Genomic DNA, 20,955 nt, shown 5'->3' with positions numbered 1-20,955 from the left:
TGATTGAGATGCCAAAGTTAAAGACTTGTTTTGAAATGCCCTGATTTGGATAAATCAAGTTTATTAGCACCTGCAGCAAGAACTTTTGCTAAGTTTCAAAATATGAACTTTCTCATATTGTTCGAGTAATGGTATGTGGGGCAAACTACCTGATTTGCATAAACTTGAGAGTTTATTGGTAGTGGAGGATTTTATTTCAGAGCAGCTGAACCTGATTAAAGATTCAATTTCTGATATCAAGAAAATTCATTCCAAATCAGAAATTCTCAAAGCAGGGGTTGGAAAATATAATTCTGGAAGCAGGGATAGAAACATTCTTCAACGTGATATACCTCCTCTGCGCGTAGCGCGCACCTCCAGTGTTGTGGTAAGATTCAGTGATCACACAGCTGTTGTTAAGGCCATTGTTTGGTCCCCCATCAACACAGCCTTCTCGCTTCTGGAGGTGGGACAGCAGACAAGCGCATTCGCTTCTGGAACACTTCAACAGGCTCTCACCTAAATAGTATGAACACTGGTAGTCAGGTTCCATGTTGAATGGAGGAGCCTATCCACATCAGTGATACATTATTTGAGCACCATCAAACTGCTAACCTTTATGGTCGAAAGTTCCCTCTTTGGATATCACATGATTCAGATAGGAATATTAAGAAAATCTTTTGCAACAGATCTCTTAATATGAAGAGCATTATAGCAATTGGGTTTGACATGGACTACACACTTGCACAATATAGACCAGAAACTTTGAAACTTTGGCATATAATGGCACAGTTAAGAAGCTTGTTTACAACTTGGGATATCCTAAAGAGTTGTTGCAGTGGAAATTTGATTGGAGATACATGGTCAGAGGTCTTGTCCTTGATAAGAAACGAGGTAACATCCTAAAGATGGACCGTCACAAATATGTAAAAGTAGCATATCATGGCTTCAAGGAAATGTTGAGGGAAGATCGTTTTGCAACTTATGGAAACACCTTATTACAAGAATCCTTTGATGAACCTGATTATGCTCTCATTGATACGTTATTCTCCCTTGTTGAAGCATATTTGTTTGCTCAGCTTGTGGAGTTGAAGGATGTTCATCCAGAGAATCTTCCTGCAGGCACTGATTATAGTCAAATCTATAAAGATGTCCGAGCTGTTGTTGATTTGTGTCATAGGGATGGAACTATGAAGCAGGTTGTTGCAAGTAACCCTTCCAAGTTTATTGATGAAGATCAAATGATAGTACCAATGCTTAAAATGCTTCGTAATTCTGGTCGGATGACATTCCTAGTTACAAATAGCTTATGGGATTATGCCCATGTTGTTATAAATTACCTTTGTGGAAAGTGTGGAGGAAGTGGAACTGCACCTCGTGATGATGAATGGCTAGACTATTTTGATGTAGTCATTACTGGCAGCTCAAAGCCTGGATTTTTTAAGGATGAGAATAGGGTTCCATTGTTTGAAGTGGATATCAGAACAGGGATGCTACAGAACGCGGATAATGGCACTCCACTTGCACAGATTGGAGGAAGTGGATTAAGCCCAGGGTCACTCCCTCAAAAAGAGGTGAAGCAGGGATGCAGGTTTTTCAGGTATGTGCTTAGGGAGGGAACGTTGGTCACCTTCATCAGCTTCTTTCAATTGAAACAGGTTCTCAGGTCCTATATGTTAGAGACCATATTTATGGAGACATTGCGTAGCAAGAAGCAGCTCGGTTGGAGAACAATGCTTGTAGTACCAGAGCTTGAAAGGGAAGTAGAGTTGATTTGTGAGTCAAAGGACATCCGCAAGGAATTTAGGTGGTTGCGCCAACAGAGGGATCTCATTGATGATAAACTACAATGGCTGAAGTGGGCTCTCAAATATAAGGTGAACGATGAAGAAGAACAACATCAAGCATCTTCTGAAGTCAACAAGTTGCAGGTAGAGATAGAAAGAATTCGTGAACTTCATAGAAAGACACAAAGGGAATGTCATGAAAAGTTCCATAAAATATGGGGTCAACTTCTGAAGACTGGCTATCAGAACTCTCGTTTCACAAATCAGGTCGAGCGGTTTGCGTGCCTCTACACAAGCCAAGTTACGAATCTGTGTTACTATTCTCCAAACAAGTGCTACCGAACAAGTGAAGACTGCATGCCTCATGAGTTTGACATCCTAGAACTTTGAAAGATATGTTGTTGAAATTAATTCAGGGAATTGGTAGAATACATGCCAGAAGAAGAAGTCAAAGCACGGAAAAATTAGAACGCAAAATATATAGGAACGAATTTGCCTATTTTTATCCTCAGTCCTGATTCTATGGGATCTGCGCTCTAGTTTTGCCTCTTAATTAGCCAATCATCAGAAGATTTAGAACACATGAAACGCTCTTTTCTAATTTTTGTAATTTCAGTTGAAACAACACCTTTGTTGTTGGGTCGATTTGTTTTCCCACAGAGGAACTTATTGTAATGTATTGAAAAATCATTTTGTAAAGGGAGAAAGAGGAAGAATGATGAGAGGTGTGCGTGGAGAAAAACAGAGCATCTATTGTACAATTTTGACAGGGATTTTAATAAAAATGCAGCTCTGACCCCTAAGATTCCTGTGGTATGAAATTTAACATTTGTGTCATCCTTTGTTTCATATGTAGCCTGTTATGTTTTCATTTCATTTCATAATCATTTCTAAATGAATACTTTTAAGTGAGAAAGGCATAATTCAATTTATTTGCTCTGTCTTGAGGAAGTGTTCATATTTAATGTTTTCTTCTGTTTGACAAGAATTAATCTTCTATGCCCTTGTCAACCCCTCTACAGTTCACCCACTTCACAATGTTTCAAATTTGATGTTAAATTTCTTGCCTATCTTGCCTTAGGAGATAATCTGTGTTTTCTGATTATCTTTCTCTGTTTCAAGCTATTCTTTGCCCATGCAGCCCAGAAACCCCATCATTAAAACCCCTTTTCCTATCAATTTACTAGCCTAAAATCGATATTCCTTATTGGTCATCTCAGCCCATTTGAAGATTTGTCTGTCGAGATAGACCCAGAGAGAGCCCTCTCCTGTCCTCGTAGGGCTATCTATGAGGCTGAGCTTGGTTTGATGTTGCCTCGAATTTTGCCTTCTTCAGCCTGAGGCAAATTTGAGCGTTAACATAGTGGCGACCATACTGGGGAAGATGGTTTGCTGTTGATGTGACATTCGACTTGTAGATTGTCTTGTCCCAGTACATGAAATCAAATTGCAGATCTGATGCTGATGGTGGACAGCAGTCAGACACTTATGAAGGCTGAGACATTCACCGGGCGACTCCAACTCGATCCAGACAGTCCAGTGCTCGCTGATCCATTTATGCAATGGTGGGGTATGTGGCAAACCCTGCCCTGTGTGAAGCTGTAAAAGAAGTAAGAAATCAGTTAGCAGATTCTGAAATTAATGAAGAATTTTTCAGTGCCTTGCTTCAATGTTTGAAATCTCCAAAGTTCCCTCTTGAAGCTAAAACTAGTGTTTGTGAGTTAGTTGTTGAAAGAGTTGAGAAGGAGATTCAGTGTTTAGATGAGCAGACCCAGTCATATGATTTCTGAGACCCTAAAACGTTCTTGGAAATCATTCCTCCTTCGAAACAAGCAATAATAGAGTTGCCTACAGATGTTTGCATTGACAGTGTGCAGCTGGAAATATGTATTGCGGAATTGGGGCAGCCAACAGAGTCTGGCTTCCGCGATCCAATGGCAACATACATGGAAATGTTTTTCAGTTTGATTGATAGATCAGGCTGTTTTCTACGTGATCAGGCTCATTACGTGCATGAAGGGCTGCCAACAATTACATCTGTGTCCTGGTGGAAGCATTCTCAAGCGGCATCATTCTCAGGTTTACTTGAATGGTTGATCTGGCATTTCAGTATTACCTGATCTACTGTTTTTACAGCAAAGTAGGGTAGATTTTGTAAATAAATAAGCAGCCAAAGGGCAACATTTCATTCTGAGTTTCATTTACAGTTGTAGTGTGAAGTTTGCTGAGCAAGTTTTTCGATCATTTCAGTCAAGTTTCAGTCCATAAATGAGTCGGAAGTCTCGTGTTGTCTGTTGAAATAATGACTCCATTGCCCAATGGACGGAGGCACTGTCTGCTCTCCCAAAGCTCTGCGGTTCTTGGCACCTCCAAAAAGCGGCAGCTGCCATCCCCATTGGAGCCAATGTTAGACTCTGTCTTGTCAAGTCCTCTGTCAGAGTCAAATTCAGACAGGTGGCTGTCAAAGTTTCAATAACACTTGCAGGCCAGAAGGGAGCTTCGATAAGTTTTCATTTCAGGATTGTCATCGTCAAAGTGCTCAAAGGTATTTCTTCTTCAAAACTCGGTTTTGAAGAAGAAATTTTCAAATTTGTTTTCTGTAAATACGCTGCCATGCTACCAGTGTACTTCTCAGAGATTGAAAGGTTTACCATGTATCGTGATTGAGATGCCAAAGTTAAAGACTTGTTTTGAAATTCCCTGATTTGGATAAATCAAGTTTATTAGCACCTGCAGCAAGAACTTTTGCTAAGTTTCAAAATATGAACTTTCTCATATTGTTCGAGTAATGGTATGTGGGGCAAACTACCTAATTTGCATAAACTTGAGAGTTTATTGGTAGTGGAGGATTTTATTTCAGAGCAGCTGAACCTGATTAAAGATTCAATTTCTGATATCGAGAAAATGCATTCCGAATCAGAAATTCTCAAAGCAAGGGTTGGAAAATATAATTCTGGAAGCAGGGATAGAAACATTATTCAACGTGATATACCTCCTCTGCGCGTAGCGCGCACCTCCAGTGCTGTGGTAAGATTCAGTGATCACACAGCTGCTGTTAAGGCCATTGTTTGGTCCCCCATCAACACAACCTTCTTGCTTCTGGAGGTGGGACAGCAGACAGGTGCATTCGCTTCTGGAACACTTCAATGGGCTCTCACCTAAATAGTATGAACACTGGAAGTCAGGTTCCATGTTGAATGGAGGAGCCTATCCACATCAGTGATACATTATTTGAGCACCATCAAACTGCTAACCTTTATGGTCGAAAGTTCCCTCTTTGGATATCACGTGATTCAGATAGGAATATTAAGAAAATCTTTTGCAACATATCTCTTAATATGAAGAGCATTGTAGCAATTGGGTTTGACATGGACTACACACTTGCACAATATAGACCAGAAACTTTTGAAACTTTGGCATATAATGGCACAGTTAAGAAGCTTGTTTACAACTTGGGATATCCTAAAGAGTTGCTGCAGTGGAAATTTGATTGGAGATACATGGTCAGAGGTCTTGTCCTTGATAAGAAACGAGGTAACATCCTAAAGATGGACCGTCACAAATATGTAAAAGTAGCATATCATGGCTTCAAGGAAATGTTGAGGGAAGATCGTTTTGCAACTTATGGAAACACCTTATTACAGGAATCCTTTGATGAACCTGATTATGCTCTCATTGATACGCTATTCTCCCTTGCTAAAGCATATTTGTTTGCTCAGCTTGTGGAGTTGAAGGATGTTCATCCAGAGAATCTTCCTGCAGGCACTGATTATAGTCAAATCTATAAAGATGTCCGAGCTGCTGTTGATTTGTGTTATAGGGATGGAACTATGAAGTAGGCTGTTGCAAGTAACCCTTCCAAGTTTATTGATGAAGATCAAATGATAGTACCAATGCTTAAAATGCTTCGTAATTCTGGTCGGATGACGTTCCTAGTTACAAATAGCTTATGGGATTATGCCCATGTTGTTATAAATTACCTTTGTGGAAAGTGTGGAGGAAGTGGAACTGCACCTCGTGATGATGAATGGCTAGACTATTTTGATGTAGTCATTACTGGCAGCTCAAAGCCTAGATTTTTTAAGGATGAGAATAGGGTTCCATTGTTTGAAGTGGATATCAGAACAGGGATGCTACAGAACACGGATAATGGCACTCCACTTGCACAGATTGGAGGAAGTGGATTAAGCCCAGGGTCACTCCCTCAAAAAGAGGTGAAGCAGGGACGCAGGGTTTTTTAGGTATGTGCTTAGGGAGGGAACGTTGGTCACCTTCATCAACTTCTTTCAATTGAAACAGGTTCTCAGGTCCTATATGTTGGAGACCATATTTATGGAGACATATTGCGTAGCAAGAAGCAGCTCGGTTGGAGAACAATGCTTGTAGTACCAGAGCTTGAAAGGGAAGTAGAGCTGATTTGTGAGTCAAAGGACATCCGCAAGGAATTTAGGTGGTTGCGCCAACAGAGGGATCTCATTGATGATAAACTATAATGGCTGAAGTGGGCTCTCAAATATAAGGTGAACGATGAAGAAGAACAACATCAAGCATCTTCTGAAGTCAACAAGTTGCAGGTAGAGATAGAAAGAATTCGTGAACTTCATAGAAAGACACAAAGGGAATGTCATGAAAAGTTCCACAAAATATGGGGTCAACTTCTGAAGACTGGCTATCAGAACTCTCGTTTCGCAAATCAGGTCGAGCGGTTTGCGTGCCTCTACACAAGCCAAGTTACGAATCTGTGTTACTATTCTCCAAACAAGTGCTACCGAACAAGTGAAGATTGCATGCCTCATGAGTTTGACATCCTAGAACTTTGAAAGTTATGTTGTTGAAATTAGTTCAGGGAATTGGTAGAATACATGCCAGAAGAAGAAGTCAAAGCACAGAAAAATTAGAACGCAAAATATATAGGAACGAATTTGCCTATTTTTATCCTCAATCCTGATTCTATGGGATTTGCACTCTAGTTTTGCCTCTTAATTAGCCAATCATCAGAAGATTTAGAACAGATGAAACACTCTTTTCTAATTTTTGTAATTTCAGTTGAAACAGCACCTTTTTTGTTGGGTCGATTTGTTTTCCCACAGAGGAACTTATTGTAATGTATTGAAAAATCATGTTGTAAAGGGAGAAAGAGGAAGAATTCTGAGAGGTGTGCGTGGAGAAAAACAGAGCTTCTATTGTACAGTTTTGAGAGGGATTTTAATAAAAATGCAGCTCTGACCCCTGAGATTCCTGTGGTATGAAATTTAACATTTGTGTCATCCTTTGTTTCATATGTAGCCTGTTATGTTTTCATTTCATTTCATAATCATTTCTAAATGAATACTTTTAAGTGAGAAAGGCAGAATTCAATTTATTTGCTCTGTCTTGAGGAAGTGTTCATATTTAATGTTTTCTTCTGTTTGACAAGGATTCATCTTCTATGCCCTTGTCAACCCCTCTACAGTTCACCCACTCCACAATGCTTCAAATTTGATGTTAAATTTCTTGCCTATCTTGCCTCAGGAGATAATCTGTGTTTTTTTATTATCTTTCTCTGTTTCAAGCTGTTCTTTGCCCATGCAGCCCAGAAAACCCCATCATTAAAACCCCTTTTCCTATCAATTTACTAGCCTAAAATCGATATTCCTTATTGGTCATCTCAGCCCATTTGAAGATTTGTCTGTCGAGATAGACCCGGAAAGAGCCCTCTCTTGTCCTCGTAGGGCTAGCTACAAGGTTGAGCTTGGTTTGATGTTGCCTCGAATTTTGCCTTCTTCAGCCTGAGGCAAATTTGAGCGTTAACAGGTTGGAAGTAGGTAATAGGGCCCTAAGATAGCCATCCCATATCTAAGCCTATTTACAAACCCTAATTTATAAAGACATTTGAAGATGATGGTTGTGTGAAATACTCTTGTGCTTTTTACATTAAACTTTTGTCCACTGTGATACTTTTATGGTTTCTTTACCTATGATGATGATCTCACTTGATTTTGAGAGTATGTTTCAAATATCTTCTCCCAGGTACAACATCTATCCCTTAAGGGATTTGATTGAGATTTCTCCAACACACTAGATAGAATATATAACCCCACTTAATGAAACCTGAGGGGACTATAGTTAGGGCATTGGCCACTCATAGAAGAGCATTGACCTTGGGATTGATCTGAAATTGATGATGACCCTCTTGTCTCCCTCCAAAGCCCACAACACTACCCAAAGAAGCTAGGACATTGCTAATCAAGATGATGTACCCCAGAGATCACAGGACTCCCCCACCCCAAGGTTGGCCTTGCATATTTTTGATGGAGATTTCCCAATTCCTGAACTAGTTTGATGGTGTCGATGACTCGATATACCTTTGGAAGGGATGGTATACATTCCTTAATGATGACATCATGCTCTAACCTTGTGACACCACCCTCATGAGGGATGAAGTGACTATGTATGCTTTTCTCATGGAGATATCTTGATCTAGAGGGTTTTTCTTGACCATTGGACACCTTGTTGATGAGGAGATGACTTTGAGTGAGGAGCACTCATGCTACTCATCTTTATATCTTTTTTATGGAGATCTTCACTCTTGGATGATGACATCACGTTTAGAAGCCTTTTTACTCACATTTGTGGGTAAAAAGGTTAATTATTACGTTTTGTTATTGAGAGAGCTATATTTTAGGTGAACTTGTGACCTAATTAATTTGTAAACACTTAAAACATTTATTTAGGGCATTTAGTGTAAATATTACCCCAAATACACTTGGTTACCTTCCTTTAAAAAAAGGGGATTTGATTTGGAGAGGATCATAGTCATAGACACTCATCATTTCTCTTGTGAGAGAGTGCAGACTACTTCTCATGTCTTGGACGCAATGGATCACTAAAGGATAATTAAATATCTTATGGAGGATAAAATTACATAGAGGATTTTATTTTGGATTGATGAAGTGATGCCAATGGTGAATTATGGTATTTTGTTATATCTTCTTCCATTTTTCAATGTTGTTGGATTTGGATTTCTATGAATTTTTCATGATATGTTGATGATTTTATGGCTCTAACATCTCCTTTGCAAGTTGTGTCACCTAGTACCCATTAATGAAACTTAGAATATCATGCCTTAACCTTAAAACTTCTACTTATTGAAAATCACTAGGGTTTAATTGAGATATTTATCTCTCTTACTCATTCCATCAAGTTCCTTTGCCTTTTACCTCACCCTTTATCAACTTAATATACCCAAGATTGATAAGGCACTAGTCCTCGTGTGTCAATCCACTAAAAATTTTATCCTTTCTTCATTTTTCATGGTGAACTAGAGTTATATTACAAAAAAATCTCTATTAAATAGCATAAAATACCTTAAGTGTCATAGTCTTAGGGTTAGGGTTTGCATCTATTAATTTGAAAAAGGAAAAGCATGATTTTTATGCATTTTTCAATGACGATTCTAGGGTTAACATCTAAGGTTTCCTAATTGTTCTATGCATTTTCAACAATTGAAAATTTTATCTAATCTTTCTCTTGCTTACGCATTCAATATCCCTTGATATTTTATTATCTATTATAAATTATAGGCTATTTTTATTATTGTTATAATAAATTTTGCATGTTGTAAATGGAATTTATTTGAAACCCTATTATATAACAACAATCTCTTGTTTCAAGGTAGCAAGTGTTTGGAATCCATTTCAACATATCTAGGAATTATCTCAGTCCTCTACACTTAGCCATGGGTTTTTTGAAGTCACTACCTTATCTTAGTCTGAAGCATCTCTATATTGAATACTATCCTAGGATGTTTATTTAACAATGTCCTTGTAAGGTATTTAGCTTAGGAATCATTGGGCTATTTAATCCCTTAGACCTATTGGGAAATATTCCCTTGTGGGAATATTATATATCCACAAAACAGAAGGGAAAAAGCCACTAAAGTTGCAATGGTGACCACTCTCATTGTTTCCCATAACCTAGAGAATCTAGTGAGGCTTTGCACTAGGTTGCTAGAAGTATAATAACATTGTTGGCATCATTGTCGGAGACGAGTTCAGTCCTCCTCGTGATTTGAAGTTTATGATTCAAATTATTTTAATGAGATCATCCTAATGCCAAGGATAAAATTGCTCATCTGACAACTCCATTGGAAGAAGGAAGTTCTAATTCTTCATTAATCTCCAAAAAAAATTGTGCTTTTAGGGTGAAGCAAGTGTCTTTCAGGGCATTTAAATCCACCCTAGAAACTCCACAATTTTGGCTTATTAAAATTGCATGGGATATGAAATGGTTCTTTGGGATTTTAATGATATGTACCAGGCTACTTTAGATGTTCAAGATGTTCTTGGATATTCAAATAATCTTCCCCCATATTTCTATAAAATGTGTCCCGAATTTGGTGGTGATCCTTCTTTAGCTATTTGTGATGTGGTAAGATTCCTAAAATATGCTTTAGAAAATAATGTGGTTCACAAAGATGCATTTATGAGACTCTTTGTTAATGCTTTTGAAGAAAATAAAAGGAATTGGGTTAAGTATTTTTGTTATCCAAGAGGCATATCTTCTAATACAATATTTTATGAAGAATTTCTCAAGTTTTGGGGACCAATATCTCAAAATCATGAAGATAACCTTCAAGACTTGACCAAGGCCATGGACAAGGAAAATCTCATACATCTTTTAGAATACATGAAATGGGAAGACACAGAAGAAGAAGATTACCAAAAGAAACAAGAATAATTCCTTCTTGATCATCTAGAAGCGCATATTGAAGAAGATCCTAAGGAAGATCATGTTCTTGATAATGATTTTATTATTGAATATTATGTCTATGAAGAAGATCTTAATGAAGATCACGATCTCAATGAAGATTTTAATATTGATGAAGAGGGTCCTATTAAATATGATGCATTTTACCACAAAGATGAGGTAAGCTCTGTATGCTCCAATGCTTTTGAGTTCAATGATACATCTTCCTAAATCCTGGAAAAGCAAGATCTTATTAGGCCTTCAAAAATTGAAAATAACATTAATGATTTTCTACATGGAAAAGGGTAAATGGGATAGGAGTTGTTATCATTTTGATAGAGATCGAATTTAGGATATTGATAATGATCATGTAGAATCTTTCCTTTAGGACAACCATGCTTCACAAGGATATGTTGGGAGGATGCTTATGATCTCTTCCAACCATACATATCTAGTGGTGATCAGGGTTTTGAGAATCATAAAAAGGACATGATCATAGACTTGTTTGAGCCATCTTATAATGTTGATCTTTAGTTGTCCCCATGTTTATATTCAACCGATTATCAATATGATTTGGTGTACCCTTTTGAATCTGATATTTGTGAAGTGAAACAAGTTTTTCAAAATAGGATCCATTAGCCATTTCTTCCTTTGTGCCATCCACTCATCCCTAGGAACACAATTAAGAATTGGATGTTTGGTGTTGAATTGACTAGGGGACAAGAATGTGTTCAATTCATAATTTGTTGTGGAAATTTTGAGATGAGGGGAGAGATGCAACAAGCCTTGGAATTTGAGTGAAATTTTCTTTCATGTTTTTCCTTCCCTTTTCATCCTTGTTTCGTTCAAAAAATTTCCCACTTTTTGTAGATCTCTAATGAACCTTTATTAGCATTGCCAAGATGATCTCGAGGAAAGTTGTATTGATCACCTTCTTAACTTTCTTGGGTTGCATCATGAGAACCCTACTTCTAATAAGGATGAGCCATTATTGTTTTATTGCAAACCTTTTGCAGCCCATCCTTATGGCTTTGATCCTATTCTTGAGAATTGTGAGATGATCATCTCTAATTATGATATGCCCTTATTTTATCTCATGATTAAGCATAAGGGTAGAGTGTTTGATTTTCATATTGATAATATGTTGACTTCATTTGTTATATTATTATACTTGGCCCTTACTTATAGCATGTTAGAGTAGGTAGTAGGAATATGTGCATTACATCCTCGATTTTGCATCCTTCTTTGTTGTCTTCATCCTAATTTTCTTGGATAATTAAAAAAAAAAATTGCATTTCATACTTTAGTTAAACTTTATATTTTCCTATATTTTAAGGGTGACAATCAACACCCTACTCACTTGCTATCAACTAGTTTTTCTTAAGTGATATGGGTAGTATGTTTGTGAGCACCAGGAATTGATGGTATTCTCATGCATTATTCATTCAAACACATGGATCATGCACTCCACGATGAACACGTCCTTGAGGTGGATCCATATGTTACCCAATGAATTGGGTGACCATTAGGAGAAAACTATTCTCTGATTTTGTTCGACTTGCTATCCAATGGCCCTATATGACCTACGGATAGCTAGCCTCAAGCACCCTCCATTTATGCTCTAGTCAGTGCTTTGTGGCATCTAGCACTTTTCAGATAAAGGTGGGTCATACATCATAAGGTACACTGTTTGTAATAAAAAGTGCTTTCATTCAATGTTTAAGAGCATATCAGTATGAATCGCATGGTGAGTTGAATGATTGACTGTTTTTGTTTGTATCCTTGTTCCCATGCTTCACCTTGGTGGTTATCCTCTACCACTAGTCTAGTGTGATCTTCTTTGATGCCTTTCTTTCCATTACCTAGGAGGGGCACATATAGGATGCACTAATTGATGTTGTGTGCCCATGGTAATCCATACTTGTCACTTTCCATCTCTTCCTCATTCCAAGTCCCTATATTCGAGTTGATTTTTATCTATCAAAAGTATTGTTTCCTTGTTTTCATCATTCTTGAGTAAGGGCCCAAATTTTTTTCCCTAAGAGATTAATGCAGTAGAAGAAAATAAAAATCATGAGCCATAATGATAAAACGAAAAATATTGGCTAGGATAAAATAAAGTGTGTGCACAAAATCCTAGCTTGGGATCTACCCCCTCATTAGTGATCACACAATTCTTGGCAAACGCCTCAAAAAATCAAAATAAAAGGAACTTTAATATCTCAACCCATATTAGTGATAAAGTTCTTCATTTTCAACGGGTAATAAACGCATAATCAAAGCTTCTAACCTAATTTATGCAAGAAAAATATGCACAAGAGGGGTGGGAAAAATAAGTCAAGCATGTTGAAGAAAGTGTATCTAGGTTCAGTCTTCATAAATGTACTTTTGATATTTGTATTTATTCAAGAAAAGAAATATTATTTTTGTTATATTTATCAATGAGTTTCTTGGTCATTGAAATAGGTCTAGCACATGTTAAAGTGCTATAGGTAAGTCAAAGAGTCAAAAGAAAGTTTGAAGATCCTTAAGGGCATGTTACACCATGTACATATTTGTATAAGAGTCAAAGAATATCCCTCCAAGAAAAGACAAGTCCTCTCCATGAAACGACATCATCAAAGGAGAAAAAATGATGAAGGAAACTCAAGTCGGCCTACATTCATCATGTCAGCCTCAATTCGGACTAAGGGAGGGACAATCCTATATATTTATAGGTTGTCCACTCCCTCAAATGACAAGAAATCTACCTCTAAAATAAGCTAGCAGGAAATACCAAGAAAATGGTGAAAAAGGAAGATTATAAGGAGCCTCTAGTGCAATGAAGAAGGAGAAGTCATCACCGAAGGTTGGAGGATTGTTTCTAGGGTAAAACACAGTCACACGTGCGAGAAAAGGAGGCATCTATGCGGTCATAATAGCAGCACCATAATAATCTCATACTTCTCATTTTTTGGGATTGAAACATAGGCCTATAATGCCTCCCACTAGAGCGAAGAAGAGACTCTCCCAATTGAAGAAGAAAGGAACCAAATACTCAAGGAAACCTCCCACACGTGCGAGAATTTAGGGCTGCAGGACAGTCATTTCAAGTCTGTAACTACACCTTGAAGAAGGAGCTCGGTTTGTCAAGAGGAAGGAATGGATCATCACAACTAGAGGTTCTCACTAAATATCAAGGATAAGTGTCTCTTCTAGAGGAAGTGCAACAAGGACTATCAATAGTTGTAAGAAGAACGAAGTGTTGAAAGAAGAAGGGCAAAGTTTTAGAGAACAAAGTGCAGGAAGGAGGAAGGACTTGACTTGTGCTTGGAGGATATTCTTGTCAAGGGTCTAGGGTTTGGCATTGATCAATAGAAGCTTCAAAAAGAGAAATTTATGAAAGGGTTTTCCTCTCTAAGAGAGAGAAGTTTTTCCCTAGCAGAGTTCCAACATCTTGTGTTCTTGCTCTTATTTTTTTGGTAGTAGTTTGATGAAGTAAACACACATGCATTAATCAAGAAGAAGAAGATTAAACTAACAAAATAAATAGAAAAGAGCTTCACAAATTGTTATCAAATCTAGAAGAATCCTACTATAGCCCATTGCCCTAGATTCTTCCACATGGTATCAGAGCTAAGGTGACACATCAAGGAAAGAGCATCTCAAGAACACTCATAAGGTGACTCATCTAGGAAGGACATCTCAAGAACATCTAAAAGGTTGAAGCATCAAGCCAAGATGTCTCAATCACATAAAGGACAAGAAGGTCTACTATATACTATTCATCAAGGAAGACTACAAAACAAGAAGAAAAGACTTATATAAAGGTACCTACAAGAAAAGAAAATCAAAGAGGGACCTACATCAAGCTACAAGTCATCAACCAAATATCATCATCAAGCAAGTCCATTTGGACAAAGCAACATGAAGAACATCAAGATCGAAAGAAGGCAAGCCATCAAGTCTTCAAGAAGAAAGCAAGTCCATTACATCTCAAACTCTATCAAGTATATTTCCCCTTCCAAATATACATCAATGTCTTTTTGCAAGGAAAAAAACAAATTGGTTGGGACCAATAACTTCTTTGCATGGAAAAAGAGGATCGATTTACCTCTCAAAGAGAATGAACTTCTAGATCACATCAAAGGGAATATCACCATCCCTGCTAAGGAACAAACTCAAGCCTTAACCAAGTACAATAAGTATGAGACAAGAGCTCAAAGGATTCTAATAGAATTTATTAAGGACTCTTTCATTCCTTATGTATCCAAATTTGGAACATCAAAAGAAATCTATGACAAGCTAATAGAGCTATTCTCAGTAAGCACAATTGGAGAAGTGATATCTCTACGAAATGATTTGTACAAGATAAAGATGTAAAAGGAAGGAATAAATCCCTAATTCATGAATATGTCTGAGATGAGGGATCAACTTCAAGAGCTAGGAGAATTCATGTCTGACAGAGAAATGACAACTTTAGTACTCAATGCTTTACCTGAGGATTGGGGAAACTTCACATCAAGCATATATGCCAAAAAGGAAGCTACCCCACTAAGTGAACTATGGTCTCTATGCAAGATAGAGGAAACTAGACTCAAAGCAAAAGATGATGTGGGATCAAAGGAGAAAGCATTTGCTACCATGGCCAAGAGAAAGGGAAAATTTGGAAAATTTGGTCCACGAAGATCAAGCAATAGAGATATGTCCAAAGTCCAATGCTTTGGATGCCAAGAATATGGACACTACAAAAGGGATTGTCCTAAACTTAAGAAGGACAACAACAACAAGAGAAAAAGGGAAGAATCTCATGTAACTCAAGAAGTGAAAGAGGAAGACAAGAAGCAGAAAAAGGAAGATCCTGCATATCTATACTATGACTAAGTCAACCTCTTTACTTAAAGTCTTCTTTCAAAGTTTTGAGTAGTATAGGAGCATATAGAAATAGAATAGATTACATGTTTAAAGATATCTTCTAGAATATAGGAGCATGGTATAGATATATCTCAAGATAGTCATATAGAAGTGCATACTTGTTATAGGACCTCATCCACAATGAAAGAATAATTGATCATGATTGAAATTCATACAAGGCCTCCATCATAAAAGAAAGAAACATTTGCAAGATAAGGGTCTTAAAGATCCTCTCATAGAACCTTCAAAAGAAGGTTCATACATAAGGGTAGATGTCTCATTGGGAGTCCCATTTATGGGATTCAAGAAAGGATGATGTGCAAGCAAGAGAAGATGAAGCAAGAAAGGTTACACCAATCGAGGAGAACTATCAAATGAAGTCAAGATGATCAAAGCAGAATCAAGATGAGGTATGTATGCATCAAAGTTTAAGTCATGTCATCATATATATTGGGTCATGGGAAAAGTTCTAGAAGCATGATCAAGAATAAAAGGATCTCTTTCACTAATGATATGCTCAAAGGCATGTACTGCAATGTAATAAAGGTCAACATGAAGAAGTGCTCTCATAAGGAGTATAAGGTGGTTGACTAATAAATCCGAGAAGAAGCAAATGAAGAAATATATCACGAAGGAGAAAATGAAGAAAGAGATCAAGCATGTGAAGAACACCATGGTCACAAAGAAACACTATCTGACAAGATCCATTAAAGACATCTCCCAAAAGAAGGCATGACAACTCTGACAAACAAAGAAAAAGATCAAAGGATGCTTGACACCTATGAAGGCCTTGGAGATAGTGAGGTGAAGATAACTGATTCAACTCTATGAATATGTCATGATGAAGAAGCCATCCAACAAAAACACCATTTGATGTTGGAGAAATAATAGGATGAATTCATGAATGGATACTAAATCAAAGTATGGGAACAAGAAAGTACAACTAAGCATCTATGTGATAAGTATTCTTAAGCATAGAAAAGATGACAAAGGAGTAGCCAGATGACAAAAGGACTTGATATATATCAAGAAGGTCACTTTCCATGAAGGGAGCAACGACATGACAAACCAGGAAGGAAAGTGATTGATGGTCAATTCCCTACAAAGAATAAGTTCAAAAAAAAACTTCATGACATCGAAGGAAAGAAGGAGATCAAGCAATTGAAGGACCCATGAAAAATAAGTTGCTAATGAATGGAAAAGTCCCTAGTCAAGAGGGAGTTTTAACAAGTTCCCAACTACAAAGGAGCTTGGGCAAGTTCCTTGTCAGAGGAAACTTTGGCATGTCTTCCTCAATTAAGAGGAAGAAATAGACACAACATTCATGTCTTCACTTGGGAAGAAAGAATGGGATGATTGGGTAATCATTTGTCATCTGATACTCTTTGAGGATGTGTAGGGCATCCAAGGCAAGAGTAGGCAAGAGGACTGATATTATTTGAGGGCTAGGAACCCAAGACAAGAATAGTCCTATAAGGTCATACTCAGTGAACTCTAGGGTGGGTATGTACCTTGAGAGACAATGACTAAGGTGTCTATAAGTCATAGGTATCGCCAACATTGTGCTCTGATCTTATGAGAGATAGAGTTGTTAGTCAAGGCCTTGCAATGAACAATGTTGCTTATTATGATGCTATAACAGATGGATTGCCAATCCGATTTCTCTTATGTGAATTCTTCAAGATTTAAAAATAGCCAAACACCTTGTAATGATTTATGAATACCTCCCTAGTTAAGAGGGAGTGTTGAAGAAAGTGCAACTAGGTTCAATCTTCATAAATGTACTTTTGATATTTGTATTTATTCAAGAAAAGAAATATTATTTTTGTTATATTTATCAATGAGTTTCTTGCTCATTGAAATAGGTTTATCACATGTTAAAGTGCTATAGGTATGTTAAAGAGCCAAAAGAAAGTTTCAAGACCCTTAAGGGCTGTTACACCATGTACACATTTGTATAAGAGTCAAACATTATCCCTCCAAGCAAAGACAAGTCCTCTCCATGCAATGACATCATCAAAGGAGAAAAAATGATGAAGGAAACTCAAGTCGGCCTACAGTCATCATGTCAGCCTCAAGTCGGCCTAAAGGAGGGACAATCCTCTATATATAGAGGTTGTCCACTCCCTCAAACAACAAGAAATCCACCTCTGAAATCAACTAGCAAGAAAGACCCAGAAAAGGGTGAAAAGGGACAAGTATAAGGAGCCTCTAATGCAGCGAAGAAGGAGAAGTCATCACCGAAGGTTGGAGGACTGTTTCTAGGGTAAAACATAGTCACATGTGCGAGAAAAGGAGGCATCTATGCGGTCTTAACAACAACAACATAACAGTCTCATACTTCTCATTGTTTGGGATTGAAACTTAGGCCTATAGGGACTCCCAACGGAGTGAAGAAGAGACTCTCTCAATCGAAGAAGAAAGGAACCAAATACTCAAGGAAACCTCCCACAGAGAATTTAGGGTTGTGGGACAATCATATCAAGTCTATAGCTACACCTTGAAGAAGGATCTCGGTTGGTCAAGAGGAAGGAAGGGATCATCACAAGTAAAGGGTTTCACTAAAGATCAAGGATAAGTGTCTCTTCTAGAGCAAGTGCAACAAGGACTATCAATAGTTGTAAGAAGAGTGAAGTGTCTAAATAAGAAGGACGAAGTATCGGGGAATGAAGTGCAGGAAGGAGGAAGGACTTGACTTGTTCTTGGAGGATATTCTTGTCAAGGGTCTAGGCTTTGGCATTGATCAATAGAATCTTCAATAAGAGAAATTTATGAAATGGTTTTCCTCTCTAAGAGAGAGATGTTTTGCCCTGGCAGAGAGCCAACATCTTGTGTTCTTGTTATTATGTTTTTGGTAGCAGTTTGATAAAGTAAACACACATGCATTAATAATAATAAGAAGAAGATTAAGCTAACAAGATAAATAGAAAAGGGCTTCAAAAATTATTATCAAATCTAGAAGAATCCTATATACCCCATTGCCCTAGATTCTTCAACAAAGCAAAGGGCTAACTCAAGTCCCATGTCCCTCTTCTCATTATAATGATGAAGAATTGTGGTATTCCATAAACAACAAACTAACAATGGCATCTTCCATGGAGTAAACCCCCACCATCCCATCATTCACTTGCACCTAATGGTTGATGGGTCAACCTAGGAATAAGTCCTCCCCTTGAGGTTGGAAGCAGTTAATACTAGGTCTTAAGATAACTCTCTCATATCTAACATGGTAACTTGTATACAAACCCTAAGATAGAAAGACATTTGAGATGATACTTATGTGAAGTATTTTTGTGCCTTTTGCTTTTAAATATGGTCTAATGTGATACATTTATGGTTTCTTTACCTATGATGATGAACTCACTTGATTTTGAGAGTATGTTTCAAATTTATTATTTGAGGTACGATAACTATCACTTAAGGTATTTGATTAAGACTTCTCCAACACACCATAGAGGATGTCCAACCCCACTAGATGACACCTTTGTTGGAAATACTGAGAGGGGAGTGAATCAATATTTCACTTCAATTACTTAATTTTTAATCTTCAGACCATCAATTAACATTAGCATCAAATCAAAACATAAATCAATAATACCATTCAACAATGCACAATATAAAAGACAATAGACACAAGATTTTTAGATGGGAACCCTTATGGGACAAAAAAACCAATGAATGCTTCTTAATATAGTTATTTTCAAGGTTACATCAATGGTAAGCTCCAACTTCCAAATTTATCAATTCCAATTAAAAGGATGCTCCAACACCCTGGTTTACCATCTCCAACTAGAATGACACTCCAACACCCCAGTTTACCATCTCCAATTGGAAGGATGCTCCAACACTCTGCACAAGCTCCAACCTGCCCTAACACCACCATGTCACCCTAAAGTGTTCTCAAGATCCAACCTAAAGGAGACTCCACTCTCCTGCCTTGCACCACCCTGCTCAACAAGCCACCACTTGCCCTGAAGGCTCTAATGCCCAATTCACCATAGTGGACCAAGTTTCATAATTTTCAAATTGGATTCACTTGTGCTCTCACTCCTTAATCGTAAAAACATCAAAATACCTTTCTACATATCAATATTAATATCAATTGAAAAAAAAAAATCAGTTAGCTTTGTTAATCTGCAATACTGGCACGAGGTCGTCAACAACAATAACAACTTCCTCTGCTCAAGAGATCAAACTCTAGTAGCTTAAAATATCTCAATTCTCTACTTAGCATCTTTGAAACAACAACTGTCAGTAACCAATGTGATCTCTGTGATAAACTGTTAATTTTATGGTATGTTCTATGCTTAAAGCATTTTAATTATCTTTCTTATTATAATCCACAGATTAGCAATCACATGTACATAAGTAAAGTGCATATATAACATTAAACGATCAATAGAAAACAAGCCAAGACAAGAGACACAAGATGTGGCGGCTAGCCAGGGACAAACCCCAATATGGGGAAACCCTTTGATCAAATCTTCTTTTATCTTCAATAATTCAACAGAGAGAAATAGTACATAAATCTAATTTACATCAGCAACAGCAAACCCTAGATCAGCGACATCAGCATCATCGGCATCAATATCATCGGCATCACCGGCATCATCAACATAACCGGCATTAGCATCATCAGCATCACCTTCATCATTGGCTTCATCGACATCATCGGCATCATCAGCTTCACTGGCATCATCAGCTTCACCTGCATCATCGGCTTCACTGGCATCATCGACTTCACCGGCATCATCGGCATCACTAGCATCATCATCATCGACATCACCGGAGTCATCGGCTTCACCGGCATCATCGGGTTCACCGCCATCATCGACATCACCAGCATGATCATCATCGGCATCAACGGCATCATCACCTTCACCGGCATCATCGGTTTCACCGGCATCATCACCTTCACTAGCATCATCGGCTTCACTGGCATCATCAGCATCGTCGACTTCATCAGCTTCACCAGCACCATCAATTTCACCTGCATCATCGGTATCACCGACATCATCAGCTTCATCAGCATCATCGGCATTACTGGCATCATTGGCTTCACCGACATCACCGGCACCATCGACTTCACCTTAGGATCTCTCCTCCTACTAAAACCCAAAGACAAGTAGAGAGAGGAAGAGATCCAAGTGTCTGTAGAAATGACTTGAATTCCTCTTCTATTTATACTAAAACGTAGAGGTTGAATAGACATGACTATTGGGCTTCTGAGCCTACATAAGTTGTTGGTCGACTTAACAATTTTTCCATAACATAAATAAATTCATAACTTCATAAATACTTATCGGAATCGGATGATCTTTAGATCAATCCTACACCTCTCGATGAGAGGAATCTAATAAAAATATTATCAGCCATGAATAAGATGACCCACATGAAGTTTGGCCCTAGTTGCCAATTTTAATACTCCCTCTCAACTAGGGAGAACTTCATCTGCAATCTGTCTGTCCGTCGCTATTATTCATCCATCAAATGCACTGCCCTGTACAGCCTGACCCTTGCCCTGCTCTGCTCTATTTTTCTTGCTCTGCTTTGTCTTATTCTGCTCCGC

At 37.8% G+C, this 20,955-nt stretch overlaps 1 protein-coding gene and 2 pseudogenes across 1 annotated transcript; all 3 read left to right on the top strand.

The window, feature by feature from the left end:
* Nucleotides 1-537: 537 nt before the first annotated feature.
* LOC149153565 (uncharacterized) lies at nt 538-2,180 on the top strand (annotated as a pseudogene).
* A 2,924-nt stretch (nt 2,181-5,104) lies between these two features.
* Nucleotides 5,105-5,605, top strand: LOC149153564 (uncharacterized). Its single transcript, XM_089439397.1, has one exon. The coding sequence runs from the start codon at nt 5,105-5,107 to the stop codon at nt 5,603-5,605; it is 501 nt and encodes a 166-aa protein (XP_089295523.1).
* Nucleotides 5,606-5,647: 42 nt separating this feature from the next.
* Nucleotides 5,648-6,586, top strand: LOC149153563 (uncharacterized; annotated as a pseudogene).
* The last annotated feature ends 14,369 nt before the right edge of the window (nt 6,587-20,955 follow it).

This window comes from Pinus tabuliformis, chromosome 9, assembly GCF_031772625.1.
Source record: "Pinus tabuliformis cultivar Carrire ecotype Pingquan chromosome 9, CPIR1, whole genome shotgun sequence".
Taxonomy (NCBI): domain Eukaryota; kingdom Viridiplantae; phylum Streptophyta; class Pinopsida; order Pinales; family Pinaceae; genus Pinus; species Pinus tabuliformis.
This window is presented reverse-complemented; position numbering and strand designations above follow the sequence as displayed.